This window comes from Macrotis lagotis, chromosome 1 (assembly GCF_037893015.1).
Source record: "Macrotis lagotis isolate mMagLag1 chromosome 1, bilby.v1.9.chrom.fasta, whole genome shotgun sequence".
Lineage (NCBI taxonomy): Eukaryota > Metazoa > Chordata > Mammalia > Peramelemorphia > Peramelidae > Macrotis > Macrotis lagotis.
The window spans coordinates 820085365-820100892 of NC_133658.1; the positions used below are offsets into that span (position 1 = coordinate 820085365).

General features: G+C 33.4%; 1 protein-coding gene across 5 annotated transcripts in view; it reads right to left on the reverse strand.

Annotated features, from left to right (window-relative positions):
- The window catches only part of NOX4 (NADPH oxidase 4), a 255234-nt gene that overhangs the window by 62634 nt on the left and 177072 nt on the right, over window positions 1-15528 (reverse strand). For all 5 annotated transcript variants that reach the window (XR_012474419.1, XM_074217078.1, XM_074217079.1 and 2 more), the window contains one exon: window positions 5692-5773. Coding sequence is in view for 4 of the 5 variants with exons in the window: in XM_074217078.1 (XP_074073179.1) it covers window positions 5692-5773 (82 nt within the window). In the remaining variant the exon portion in view is untranslated. The remainder of the gene's footprint in view (window positions 1-5691; window positions 5774-15528) is intronic.

Consider the following 15528-nt stretch of genomic DNA (forward strand, 5'->3'; position numbering starts at 1 on the left):
AAACCAAGAATATTTTGGAAAGGAGCTGAAGTTGAAGCTCCTTTGCCTCATGTATAAGACCCTCCAGATTGTAACATCATTCTATCATAATTATGTTGGATCACCTCTTTTATACTCTAATATTTAATCTTTCTAGCCCTAGTGATTTGAATTTTTTCAAGGTTAATGATGTTTTTTGAGCTTTCTATTTACTAGTTTCGTTCCTTTTTGTTCCACTTAGCATAGAAAAAAATAAAATGAAAGTTGATCAGCCTTATCTAAGTCTCTATCTTCTCTTATTCATACATCATCTCCCATGCAGCTAGGTGATACAATGAATAGAATACTGACACTAGTGTCAGAAAGACCTGAATTCAAATCTGACCTCAGACACTACATGACCTGGGGCAAATCACTTAATCCCTGTTTGCCTCAGTTTCTTCAAATGTAAAATGGGGAAAATAAGAACTTACCTCACAGGGTTGTTGTGTGGATTAAATGAACTATGACTTTAAAAAGCATTTATCACAATACTTGTCATGTATTAGGTTTAATATAAATGCTTATTTTTTCCCTCACTGCTCTTAGTCAGAAAACTCTCATTCCCATGATCTTCCAAAAATCAAATCTTTTCTAAATTATTTCTTTTTACCCACCATATACCTTACCACTATATCATCTTAACCGATTGTATCTTCACTATATTGCATTTCCCAAATCTGTGTTATTTTTTAACTAATGTCCTTGCCTTTGATCTACAGTGGTAATAAAAGTACCATCTCTGATCCTAAAATCTTCATTTTCTTCGGCAAGAGATCATGATTTTTAGTAATGACAGAGTGTGCATGTGTGAATCACTAGAAGTAGATTTGTCAAGACCTTCTTTCCCTAAGACTTCTGCGAAATTCTCTTATATAAAGAAAAAGGAATAAATATTATGGCACATTCAACAATTACTGAGACCATGAAAGTGACTAAACAATACAAAAACTAGGTGATGCAGTGGTGAGAGTGCCAAGACTGTAGTTAGGAGGACCTGAGTTTTAATGTGACCTTGGACTTAGTAGTTGTATTACCCTGCGCAAGTCTCGTAACTCAATTTTTTGTCTCAGTTTCCCCATCAATAAAATGATCTGGAGAATGAAAAGGCAAACCACTCCAGTATCTTTGCTAAGAAACCCCCAAATGGTATCATAAACAGTGGGATTAAATTAAAATGACTGACAATAAAGAATAAGAAAGAGAATTACACATTTTTACCTGTTATTTTACAGGACAAATAGAGTCATAGAATCCCAGAATGCCTAGATTGCAAGAGACTATGTCCATAGTAGGTGCTTAATTTGTGACTTAAATACTGAAATATGAATCTTTCTTTACCATATCTTTGATAATGGGTCAAATGATAGGAAATTACTGCTTCCCAAGGCAGTTCATTGCAAGACTCTGCCTCCCTATAAGTATCATAGAATTCTAACCTCTAGAGACATTAAAGAATGTCAAATTTCTCTTCTATATGACAGGTCCTAGAGAACAGTTGACATACTCCCTTCCCTACTGTGTTAATCAAGATTATAGTTTCAAGGAATAATGTGTGATAAAGCCTCAAATTCCATTGAAATTAAATCTGCAAAGTTCTTTTGATATCTTATTATCACAAAAATCCTGGGAGGTAGGTGCTTTTATTATCCCCATTTTCAAATGAGAAGGTTGAGATAGGTTAAATCCTAGGGTGAGGCAGTTAGTAAGTTTCTGAGGCAAGATAAGTGCTCAAGTCTTCCTGATTCCATTGTGTCATCTGTTTGGAGATTTAAAATCATCTTACAGAATATTATAGGTTTCTTTTGTTATTGGTCAGAGAGTGATTAGAATTGTTATCCTTCAGATAGGATTATTTTTGTTAATGATTATGATCAGTATAGTTTGTTTTTCAATTAGGAAGATCTGATCTGTTCAAGTTCTTTTTTTTTTTTTTTTTTAGGTTTTTGGCAAGGCAAATGGGGTTAAGTGGCTTGCCCAAGGCCACACAGCTAGGTAATTATTAAGTGTCTGAGACCTGATTTGAACCCAGGTACTCCTGACTCCAGGGCCGGTGCTTTATCCACTACGCCACCTAGCCGCCCCTCTGTTCATGTTTTGTTCCAACTATTTGCCAGGTTTATTATTATAAAAATATTATTAAACTCCCTGGACTTATTTCTTAGATATAGAATGAAAGAATTGTTTAGATGTTCTTTAAGGTCACTTTAAGTTAAACAGATAGAGCATTAGACCTGGAAATAGAAAGACCTGAGTTTGATTCCAGCAGTTGAATCTAAGGTTCAATTCTATTCTGCAGTTTGGGTACTTCTGGCTTCCAACTTCAAGAGATGGAGGATGTCAAACTCACTTCAGGTTGCTGAAGGAAAAGACTGAGAAGAGGCTTACTTGAAGGAGTAAGCAGTCTCTATCTTGTACTACAGACTTCAGGGAATTTCTCCTTGGGTTAGTTCTGGTACTCTCTCTCTCTCTTGATGACCTCAGTTACTTTGATCCTAATGGGAGAGTTCTTTCACTTTGTATTGTGTGGTTTATAGCCTAACACATATATACATATACATAGAAATATAGATATAATTGTATATATTTACATACTTTCTCTGACTTCTTTTTATTGCTATTAGACAAATGGAGTTCTTTGCTGCTTATGTGTTTTCATTGGGAACTGGTATTTGGTAGTAAGCTCAAGTCTAGACATATAGTTTAGATACACCTTGACTCATTTAGAGAAAGGAATTAATTAGAACCTGAAAATTACATTCCTCTGACTAATAATAGTTAAGAAAGCAGATTTATATAATTCCAGTCTGGTACCCCTGCTCGATTAGTAGAGCAAAATGAATAAATTTCTGGCTGCAACCTCCTACTTTCCCTTCTGGAAGGAATAAAAGACTCCTTTGGAGAAGGGCACAGGGAGAAAAGGTTTAGATGTATTTATTCTGCCTCCCTTTGAGTCACATAATGACACCCCAATATTATATATGTGGAAAACTCTGTTTTCTCTGGATGCATGAATGCACCATTTTTTCAATTGCTCTAGAGGCTGACCTTCAGTTCTTCTCATTTAAAAATTCTTACTCAGTGAAAATATTCAGGAAGCAATGGTGAAATTTGACATGTTCTACCTCAATCCTTGTCTTTGTCTGGTTCAAGGACATGAAACTATCTGCATAACTGCCTTCAGGAAGTTAGCTGTACCTGATATAGATCTATCTCCAGATGGCCTGTGGCTATTAGGTGCTATGTGTTTTCATAATGAGGTAGACAAAGGTACCTGGAGTCCATTAATTTATTTTATTTTATTTTATTTTATTTTATTAATCTAGCCCCCAAATTCTTAAACTGGGGTCTAGAGGTTTCATTAGAAGGAGTTGATGACAAAAAAGGATAAACATAACTCAGGTACTTTGAAAAGCAGCCATCATGATTGAGTCAGATAAATGCAAACACAGGAGTTTGTGAAATTATTTTAAAGTCAGGGGCTACCATCTTGGAGATTTATCAGTTTCTCCAACTTTGCCCTTTCTTTGGTAAAGGTTCCTCCTGAGCACCCTAAATCACCATTTTAACTGTCTTCTTTATTCTAGGCTATATATCCTCAATCCTCCAAATGTTTATCATGTGCCTCTTCATTATCTTTCATTAAATTGAAGAGGAAAAAACATCCTATTGCAAAAATAGACTAAAAAGAAACTATACTCAATATATTGTATTTAGAAATTACCAGTCTTTGCATGTTTACTACAGAGAGAGGCTACTTTACTTGTGGAAAAATAATTGTTAAATATAAAGGAAATCTATTGTGCCACATAGTTGATATGTCCTGGAAAATAACTACAGCAGAATAATCACCTTCAATGAAACAATCAGAGGAGTGACCCCACTCTGAGCAAAAGCGTCAGCACTGCCTTAGTCTCTGAAAAAGAGGTCTGGACCACACTGCAGCCACCAAGATAGTGTGGAAATCGATGAGGGTTATTTATCCCTTTTTACAGGCAGAGTCATTGTGATTCAACTTTATCATCTTATTCACAGATTTATCATCCATGTAGTGCACCTCATGTTAATAAGGTCCACAAAAGCATAGAGCATTCCCTGTTTATCTTGCACAGCTCTCAGCATCTAAAGAGTTTCTATGTCCATAGTAGGGGCTTCATTAATGGCAAATTTAAAATGCAATGAATGAATAGTAGATGAATAAACATGATAAACCAGAAATAGGCAACAGAGTATAGTGGAAAGAGTACTAAGTCTGAAAGACCAGAGTTCAAATCCTTCCTTTGACAAATATTGCCAGTGTCATCTTGAGCAGGTCACAATCTCCCTGAGGCTGTTTCCTCAGCCATAAAATGTGAAGCAGTTGGACAAGATGACCTCTGATATCTCTTTCAAAATTATATCTATGATCCTTTCTGTGTGGAGGCAGTAGAGTAGAAAGTGACATAATCATCATGGCTAAAAGTCAAAAATCATGTGAACTTCTACAGGGAAGAATAGCAAAATCACAAATTATGCTTATGATTGCATTAATAATATAAGGTTAATTGTGCATCCTTTGGAAAGGAGGTAAATAAAACATTTAAATATTCACAAATCTTGATTTTTACTACAAGTACATATAAGAAATGAATATTTTCATATGCTAATAATTTAAGTACAAAATTTAAAAGTACCCAAAATTACTTTGACCAAGAAAATAAGAGACAGAGATAGATCAGAGTGGGAGACAGAGAGATAGTTGCTGTTATAATTTATGAATTTGATCAGTTATTCCCCAATTCATTGAATTAAACTATTACTTGGTTGAAAACCATAAATCAATAAGCAAATATTTCTTCATCTCCTCTTTTCCAGGTACTAAAATATTAAATATATATAGGAAACTTATTGCTTTACATAAACTATTTCATTTGAGCCTTAAAACATCCCTTCAAAGTTAATAGTGTCATTCCTCTTCTTTTTTATATGAGGAAACCCAAGACTCAGAAATAAGTTGGTATATACATAGTCAAGTAGTCTGTAGTGACACTTTTATGATTTTAGGGAATTTGTTGTGGAAATAAAACACTAAACTGGAGATGGGAAGAAAAGAAAAATTTTTCTTTTCTTTCTCTTATTATAATGCACTTTAAACTGGATACTAGAACCTGCTTGTCTAAGTTAGTTCTGATTGTCCACTTCTGAATCTCTAATAAGACCATTAAAATCATTTTAAGCATGTGCTTGTTTCTAGAGGCAGCTTGTTAAAATCCAAATGAATCCATCAGCATGAACAAGAAAAACCCAGAAGACAAGAACAGGGATTAGTCTGACAAAATATATACTAGTATCAACACAACGTGTCAAAGAAAATGAGGCTCCAGGAGACACTGATCCAGACAGTTTATCGTTTGTTCTCTCCCAATGACTCCCTAGATACAAAAAAAGTCACCCTCACATGTTCAGCCTCTTTCCTTTTGACATGGTTGTGAAGAATTCAAAACCTATTTTATGAAATTCATCTGAAAACTCTGCCTGGAGAGTTTATCTGAAAAGTATTTATGGTGTTATGAAGTTTGATTCCATTTTCAGAAATCTTAAGCAAAAATAAAATACCTTCCCCACTTTCTTATAAATGTTATTTTAGACTCTGCCCTCCCCCCAGTCTAGTCCCTAAAGAATTATAACATTTACTTGGGATAGTTCCTTGGCTGGATGAAGGGCAGAATCTCCGTATCTTGCCCAGGTGGAGGGAGCAGCAAATCTCGAAATCTTTCTGCAAAAATTAAAATAAAATCATATTAAATTGTAGAGACATAGAGAGGTGTTTCAAGTCATAGCATTAATTAAAACACAGAATTATTATTAGTGTTTTTGGTGGAATAAAGAGAGGAGTCACGTAGGATCACATTGCCCTATCATTCCACAGACCATTTACTAGATAGCAAAGTAAATTTGAAATCAGGAAAATATCTATTTAAATTCTGACTCAGACATTAGTTGTGCCATTTAATTAGTCATTTAATTTCTCTAAGCTTCAGTTTCATCCTCTTCAGAAGGAGAATGATAATAATAATAATAATAAAACCTATTTAACAGGATTATTGTAAAGATCATATTAGGTTTGTGTATATGTGTGTGACTCTAAAATTCTTTTTAAACTTGAAAGAATTATATACATGTTGGTTCATTTTTATTTCACTAGACATCTATTTTTATATCCTAAACCCTCTTGAATGAAATGTTTATTATTTATTTTAGCAAATTCACTAAAAATTCACTTCTACCTTCTATTTTTTAATAATAATTCCTTATGCTGACAAAGAAAGAAGTGCAGTAACTCCAAGTTGGAGGGAACTTAGAGATCTTAAATACCAATCCATATGAGAACAAAAATCCATTTGACATCATACAAAGCATGTGGGCATACAATTTTTGTTGTAAACCTCCAAAGAAGAGAAGCTAATAACTTTTTGTGGAAGCCTATAGTTCCATTTAATTGGAAGTTTTTCTTTTCTTTTTATCAAATCAATCCTCAATTTGTCCCTTCACAGCTGTTACCCACCAATCATCCCCTAATTCTGTACCAAGAAGAACAAGTCTAATTCCTTTTCTCTATTTTAATCAAGATCCAAAAATATCCTGGCAAAAGCAGAATTTAATAGAGATCCATGTAAAGTCCTGCACTTGAGTTCAAAAAGCTAATTTCACAAGTACAAGGTAAGGGGTAGCATGATAAGACAGCAGTTTATAAGAAAATCCTCTGCTTGCTTTAGAATATTATAAGCACAATCTGAATCGAGTGTACTGTGTCTGTCAACATAGTTAAATAAAATTTGGGCTATAATAATAGGGGCATTTTTTTTTTGGAAATAAAGAAGTGACACTACCACTGTACTCTATGTTGGTCAGATCCCATCTGAAATAGACTGTTAAAATTATGGGAGCTGTAGTTTACAAAGACCATCAATGGGCTAGTGAGTATGAGAAGAATGACGACCAAGATAGTCCTGAATTCCATGCGTTATGATAGTCAATTAAAGGGATGGCATATAAATTTGGGGAAGAGAAGACTAAAGATATCATTATAGCTCTCTCACACATATTTGAAAGGCTGTCTTTCAGAGAGTGAAAAATGACATGATCATGATAGAATATTATTGTGCTGTAAGAAATGATGAGCTCAATGATTTTAGAGAAACCTGGAAAGATTCACATGAAATAAGAGCAAAATGCACAGAACCCAGAGAATGGTTTTGCACAGTAACACCAATATGGTTTTAAGAATTTAGCTATTCTATTATAAATATTCATATTAACTATAAAGGATATTTGAAGAAAGAGGCTATCTGCATACAGAAAAAGAAATCATAAACATAAGTATGTACAGAATAATTTAACATACCTATAAATATACACATCCTTTTTTTCTAAAGAAAGTTATAGCTATATATTTAAAAGGAATAGCAAGTTGTACATAATAGATTTGCAATTTTATGTACAATCATTGTTTCTATTCTACTATGCTATGAAAAATATTTTGTTTCTTAATTTCAGAATAAAATAAATATACATACATACATGTGAGGGGTGGTGGTTCTTAATTATTAGTAATCCTGCTCAAAAAGTAACATATTCATTGAAAGGTTTGAGATTCCTCAGTTAACTCAACCTGTCTGCTAAAATAGGGTATGACCACTGTGCAAGCTGCAGTTTTTATTGCTTATTGGAGCTTCAGGGGAGAATTGCTCAATCAGTCATACACTAAAGGTGAAAAGGAACACAGAAAAGGACTCACAACCCTCACATTTGAGGGCTAGTCTTCTTAGAAACACCCAAATGCCAGATACTCATTATTTGATCCCTAGAATTCAATCTGACTGAAATTAGGCTTTCAAATTAGCATTATAAAATGATGTTATACTTCACACCTATAACTCCAAATGTTTTTTTTTTTGTAAAAAATGGCATATCATATAAGCAGGTTAGAGAAACGATGGATATACTACTTTTTGGTCCTATAAAATGAAATGTAGAGTAGTGATTAAAGCAAATTTGGAAGTTTTTGTACAAATAAAACCACTATGATTAGTCAATAGGATTAGAAGAGAATCAATTAAAAGGGGAAATTAGTTTGCAGCAAATTTATCTTATAAAAGCCATTATTACTATAAGCAAATAATCAATTAAGAGGGGAAATAAATTTACAGGTAATTTATCTTATAAAAGTCATTATTACTATAAGCAAATTAGAAGATCAAGGACTAGTTTACCTGTCAAATCTTTGAAAAGGGAAGCAGTTTATGACTAAGGAAGAGATGGAGAGCATCACTAAAAACAAACTAGATGATTTCGATAACATTGAATAAAAAGTTTTTGCACAGATAAAACCACTGCAATCAAGATCAAAAGAAATATAGTAAACTGGGAAACAATCTTTAAAACTAATGTTTCTGACAGAGGACTCATTTCTACAATATACAGAGAACTGAGTTATATTTTTAAAAAAAGCCATTCCTCAGTTAACAAATGGTCAAAGGATATGCAAAGGCAATTTATAGATGAGGAGATCAAAGCAATCCATAATCATATGAAAAATTACTCTAAATCATTACTTATTAGAGAAATGCAAATTAAAACTTCTCTGAGGTGCCATCTCACACCTCTCAGACTGGCCAATATGACCAGAAAGGATAACAATCATTGTTGGAAGAATTGTGGGAAATCTGGGACACTATTACATTGTTGGTGGAGCTATGAACTCATCCAACAATTTTGGAGAAAAATTTGGAACTATGCCCAAAGTGCAACAAAAATGTGCATACCCTTTGATCCAGCAGTACCACTACTGGGTCTATACCCTGAAGAGATGATGAAAAAGGGTAAAAACATCACTTGTACAAAAATATTCATAGCAGCCCTGTTTGTGGTGGCAAAGAATTGGAAATCAAGTAAATGTCTTTCAATTGGGGAAAGGCTTAGCAAACTGTGGTATATGTATGCCATGGAACACTATTGTTCTATTAGAAACCAGGAGGGATGGGAATTCAGGGAAGCCTGGAGGGATTTGCATGAACTGATGCTGAGTGAGATGAGCAGGACCAGAAAACCACTGTACACCCTAACAGCAACATGGGGGTGATCATCAACCTTGATGGACTCACTCATTCCATCAGTGCAACAATCAGGAACAATTTGGGGCTGTCTGCAATGAAAAACACTATCTGTATCCAGATAAAGAACCATGGAGTTTGAACAAAGTTCAAGGACTATTCCCTTTAATTTAGGAAAAAAACTGCTATCTTATTGTCTGATCTTGCCATTTCTTATACTTTATGTTTCTTCCTTAAGGATATGATTTCTCTTTTTTCACATTCAATTTGGACCATTGTATAACATGAAAACAATGTAAAGACTGACAAATTGCTTTCTGGGGGGGGAGTAAGATGGGGAAAAATTGTAAAACTCAAAATAAATAAAATCTTTAATTTAAAAAAATCACTTTGAAAGAAAAAATAAAAGCCATTATTCCAATTCATAAATTATCAAAGGATTAACAGGCAGTTCTCAAAGGGTAAAGCGAAATTAGCAACTATATTAAAAATGTTCCAAATCACTAATAATTGCAATAATGCAAATTTAAATAGTTATGAAATTCAACTTCATGTGTCAAATTTATAATACAGAGTAGAGAAAATGAAAAAATGTTACAGATTCTATAAGAAATCAGGCAGTTATTCTATGAAGCATTTTAAAAGTAGTCCACTAATAATAAACTAGCAATAATCTAGGAATATGTGACCCAGTGTTAATTTTCCTTAGTCTAGTTCTCAAGGAGTTCAAATAAAAAAACATAGAAAGAATCATTATGTATAAAATTAAGTATAGGAGATCTTAGGTGAAAGTAGGAAATAAATTTGAAGGCAAAGAAGGCAACAGTAATGATCTTATATTGGAGTTCTCTTTATCAAGGATAGGTTCTTATTATTTGGGTGAATAACTAAAATGAACTTGGATAAATATAACACTATTGTAAGAAACAGTAAAATGTAATTCATGGTTGTATGAACTGATGAAAAACAAAATTTAACCAAGAGAGCCTTATACACAAGAATTAAATATAAACAAAAGAAAATCAAAACATAAATTATTTTAAAAACCTAATTCATATCTATCTATCTATCTATCTATCTATCTATCTATCTATCTATCTATCTATCTATCTACCTACCTACCTAGATATATACTTTTTCCCCCTTCAAAAATAGAATGGTAGATACTGGACAAAGAATACTTGAATATTTTGGTAGATAATTTTTATTGCTGTAGGATTTGTCCCTGTCTTAGTGCACAAATAAAATTCATCATAGTTCATATGAGAACTTGCAAAAAATCAAGAAGAAAGAATAACAATGGGGGGAAAGAAATGATGTTTGATAAAATAATGCATAAATTATTTAAGTGAAATAAAAATAAAAAATGGACAAAATAAATTATTAACAATAATTTTATCTATAAGTTTAAATGAGACTGAGTAATTACAGACGCCAAGAGAATAGAGTGAAGGTAGGGATTCACCTGAGTTTTCCCAAATTTCCCCTCCAAAATAATTTTTAAAATATCTCAAAATGAACTTTTGGAGTGATAGAACTTTTTTCCTGGCCAAGACATCTTGGAAGGTTGGTAGGAAAGGTCTAACTCAGTAGGATAAGAGTCGGGCAATCAGACCCAGGATAAGCCATAGAAAACCAGTATCAGATCTTGGTGGTGGCAGGGGCTTCTGGAACTTTCAACTCATGGTTGGTAAAGGGGTCAGACAGATGATCAAAAAGAGATTTTAGGGGACCATCTGCTGGCACTGGATGCAGAACTCTACTGCACTGTCCATACATAATTCAGGATCATAGTCTTAGGGTGAGAAGGAGCACCAGCAGGAGCAGGGACCCTTTGTTAGTAAACATTAGGCATGTCATAAAACAGAGACACTTTTATCAAGTTTTCTCTGCTGTGATAGAAAAGATATAGTGAAATGTACAGATGAAATAAGATTTTTTATGGATGATGAAATCCTTTAGAAACTTCAATTTGTAGATGACATTGTACTAAATAAATATTGCAGGGCATCCTGGAAGAAAATTAAAATTACTCAAAGAAATTTGGCTGTTCAACCACACAGGAAAGACAAAGTGAATAAATTATCTTTTACCCAGCTTTCAACATGTCATGCAGTCAAATGAAAACAATATAGCGAAAATCCAAACCCATGAGTAACTGGAACAGATAGTGTAAACTGATAATATGCTTGACCCAAAGATAAAATGGAAAAGTAGATTGGAGAAACTGTCCAAATTTCTCATGAAAGCAGAACCCAATTTTTTCATTATTTTGTCAATTTCTATATGACAACAACATGTGGAATTGTATTACCTCCCAAAGAATTAATCACAAAAGGACAATTGAGAGCTTCAAAGTAGATATTAACATATAATGCACAGAACATATATGATATATATTATAAATGAACTCTGAAGAATAATAGGATCAAAAGAAGTCATCAAAAATTTATGAGCTAATGAAACATGATTATTATTGATACAATTGCAGGTCCCATTTTTATACTCTCACTGAAATGGTAATATATCAAATATTACTTCCTTTTTCCCCCTCTCTATTCTGCATTCATTTTTTCCTTATTAAGGAAATTTGGAAAATACTTCATTTTTGCCAGCTTTTTAGATGACAGAACACTCTTCCACTGATATCATACTGATCCTTTGTATAAGATCCCAAGGGTTTCTGGGACTTTGACAGTAGTATAGATTCCCTACCCCCTACCTGTACCATTCATGTGCTGTAGACTGAATGCATGGAGATTGCATACTGTGAGTGTCTTTGCTTTATCAACTATTTTTCCCTTTCCTTTGGGTCTAGCAATATATTTGTAAAAGCTATCTCTATGAGGCATGCCATTTTTCATCTTAACTCCCCTGAACTACTGAATTGTCTGAAGAGAAGTTGATTTGCTTCCATGGCAAATGACAAGCCAGAGAATTTCACAGACACCAGGCCTATTTCAGGAGGAAATAAGGAAGTTTTCCAATGTGTTGGTAGCTTCCATGATAAACTTTTGGGAAAATATAGACAAGAGTTATATTGGATGGGCAGAAATGAATAGGTTGCTGTCTAATTTATTGGAGGAAATGCTCAGATTAAGATGATCAGAAATCCTCATGAGTATTTAATATGAAATCATTTCTTAAGAATGTCACATGGCCCTTCAAATTCCTGTCAACAGTGACAAGGTATCTCCTGTAAGAACAAATGGATTGTTTTCCAAAAATTCATCTGAGTGTTGGAATCCTTTTTTCTCAGCAAGCAAAACATGCTATAAATTATGATATGTTCTCTTATCTATAAAAATAAGTACAACTAATAAGATTGACTATTAAAATGATGAATGTAGTAAGAAATGGTATAAATATATTGGAACTGAATTTTTTTAAATATTATAAATTTAATTTAAACATCTCAAAACATAAGCAGCAGGATTCTCCCTGAAATTAGAATAACTTAATTCTCATCTACTTGGCAGAATTCTGCTCACAGTAAGATGTCACATACCCCCTTATTTTACAGAAGAAGAAGAAGAGATAATGCTCTGGTTCCAAAATGTCCTATTCTAGAAAGGGAAAGGAGGGGATTTTATGCATCCAAACCAATTGCTAAAAGAGTGGATCTCAGACTCCCTGATATAGGGTTCTTGCTTATGAGTGTGATACACATACACACACACACACACACACACACAAACATATAGGCACAAATATTGGCAAATGCTAAAAGATGAACAAAATTATGAAAGATAGAGGCAAGCATTTTAGCATTATATATTGGGAGCTAGAAGGATCTCAGAGTTCATCTAGTCCAATTTCCTCATTTTTCAGATGGAAAACTGAGGTTAAATACTGTTTCTAAGAACAAAGAGATATTGCACAGCAGGATCAAGATTTGAATTTAAGTTCTCAGACACTGAAAAATGGGATTGTCTCTGGGAACATCAGGAAAAAAATACCTAAGTTGTTGTTTATGCAGCTATTTGACAAATCTATGTGGACTGGGTATCTGAGCAAATGACCATATAGAGTCCAATTTATTTATAATTTGCTAAAGATACATACACATTCCATGGAACATTATCTGGATGATTCAATTCAAGGAATATCTAAAAAAGAATTATTGGATTCTACGTTGAATAATTCACAACAATCTAGGAGAAAGATTCACAAATTCACTGTAATAGCATGCCTCAAATGGCAATGTGATACTCTAGTCTGACTGAGTCACAAAAGAACATAGATTGAATGACAAGAATGGCAAGGCAAGAGGTAATAAACTTTTCACTAACCGAAAAGGTGAACTCTTTTCACAGAGTTCCAGGAAGCTAAGTTTTACAGCATTGACATTTGCCAATTACTGGTAGACATTAAATCATTGATGGCTAGAGAGCTTATAAAGAATGTCAGAGAGAGAATTTTCATTTTATTTACATTCATATTATTAAAAATACAAAATAAATATATTTATGTGTGCCCTACCCAGAGTTTGCCCAATATACTAAAGATATAAGAATAAAGGTAGCTCCACTGTGGAGCCCACAGTCCCAGGAAGCCATTACTCCTATCCTCATTTTAATTATTTCTCTTTCCTACCTCTAAGTTATAGCCTATATCATAGTATTGACTAGTTTTCTGCTAATACTAATTATTATGAAAAATGTCTCTCCCATAGATTAAATGACTAGTTTATTATTCCTATGATATAGTGCTCTTGAATTCCAATAAAACTTCCCAGTTATCATGCAAGATTGTTCAAATGTAGCACTCTATAATATAGTTTACTTTGTTCAAAATCTATTTTTCTCTCACATTTTTCTGGGAGTTGTCACCAACCTCTTAACCAATCTACAAGACAGTTACTACCAACAAAAATTAAAAAGTAATCCCAGAGAAAGGAAGATATATTTTTTGAATGATTATTTTGAGATCTCTACTTTTCTTGGAATTAGGTAAAACTGTATATTTAAGTATTCTGTAGGACTGATAAACAGTTCTTAGATATTATTTTTATCTGTATTTGCTTATTTTTTGGTTTTTTCAAGGCAAAGGGGTTAAGTGACCTGCCCAAAGTCACACAGGTGACTTCAGGATCTGAGGCTGGATTTGCACTCAAGTCTTCCTGACTCCAGAACCAGTGCTCTATCCACTGCAACTCCTAGCTGCTCCTTGGGTATTATTAAAAAAAAAAAAAAACCCACCTCTCATCTTGGGATTTGAATGTCGTGATTGGATCGCTTTTGGCACTTTCTATAGTATGATACAAATCAGCATCTTGAGTCAATTTATTTAGAACTGGGAGGGAATTATTTTACATACCCCCCCATTTTACAGAAGAGTAAACTGATACTGAGAAAGATAAGTGACTTGCCCAGAGTCACAAAGACAGTAAGTGGTAGAGGAAGGATTTGAAAGTAGGACCTCTGCAAATTCAGTGCTCTTTCCATTATATAACTTGCCTCTCTATATATTAATTCTCTAGTGTACAGAGGAAGTAGGCATAAGGGATAAGATTTGAATTCAAGTATTCCCAGCTCTGAGGCTGCCTTTCTCTCCACTAACACATATCTCTTTGCCATTAGCATACTTGACTAAAAAAATTATAACTACATAGTGAGAAGAAAATAACCCTACAACTCAGCTTATACCCTTAAGAAGGAGGCAAAAATAAAAGCAAGACTTTCTAAACATTTCATTCTTTTCCCCAGTTCTATCCAATTATTCCTCATTTTTCATCATTGAATTCACAAAATAGGAAAGAATATAAATTATTCACCTGATCTTTCATACATTTATAAAGTGTCTACTTCATGCCCACAAAACACTCTACTGACATTATATACTTATTTTCTTAGGGAAAAAAAGCAGAACAAGGCTGTTTTCATTCCCATCTTTGAAGAAGACAACACAATTGCAAGAAAAAAAGAAACCAGTTATGTTTATCCATTACCCTCCTTCCCTTTCCTCCCACATTTTTAAGAGGTAATTTTTTTCCTTCATCTTATTCCTTATCATAAAATTAAAGGTAAGAGTGTAAGATTTGGAGTTGAGATCAGGTTAGACACTTAGCTAGCCACATAATTATGGATAAACATCTTCACCTAAGACAGGGTTTCCTTGTCTGTAAAATGGCAATAATAATAATAGTACTGAAATGATTTACTTCACAAGATTATTGTGAGTGATATAATTTCTAAACATTTAAGTGGATATAAAAATATAACTCATTTTTCCCAAGGCTTGGATTAGAAGAGTACAGTTTTCATTTCTTCATTGTAACTACAAATATAGAAACTCATCTTATAGTCAATGTGGAGTAGTAGATTTGAAGTCAAGAAAGAAAGGTTCCAATTTCGTTTGCAATCCTGACTACTTTCTATCACCAGGGAAGTATCTTTACCTTTTTGGATCTAAACTC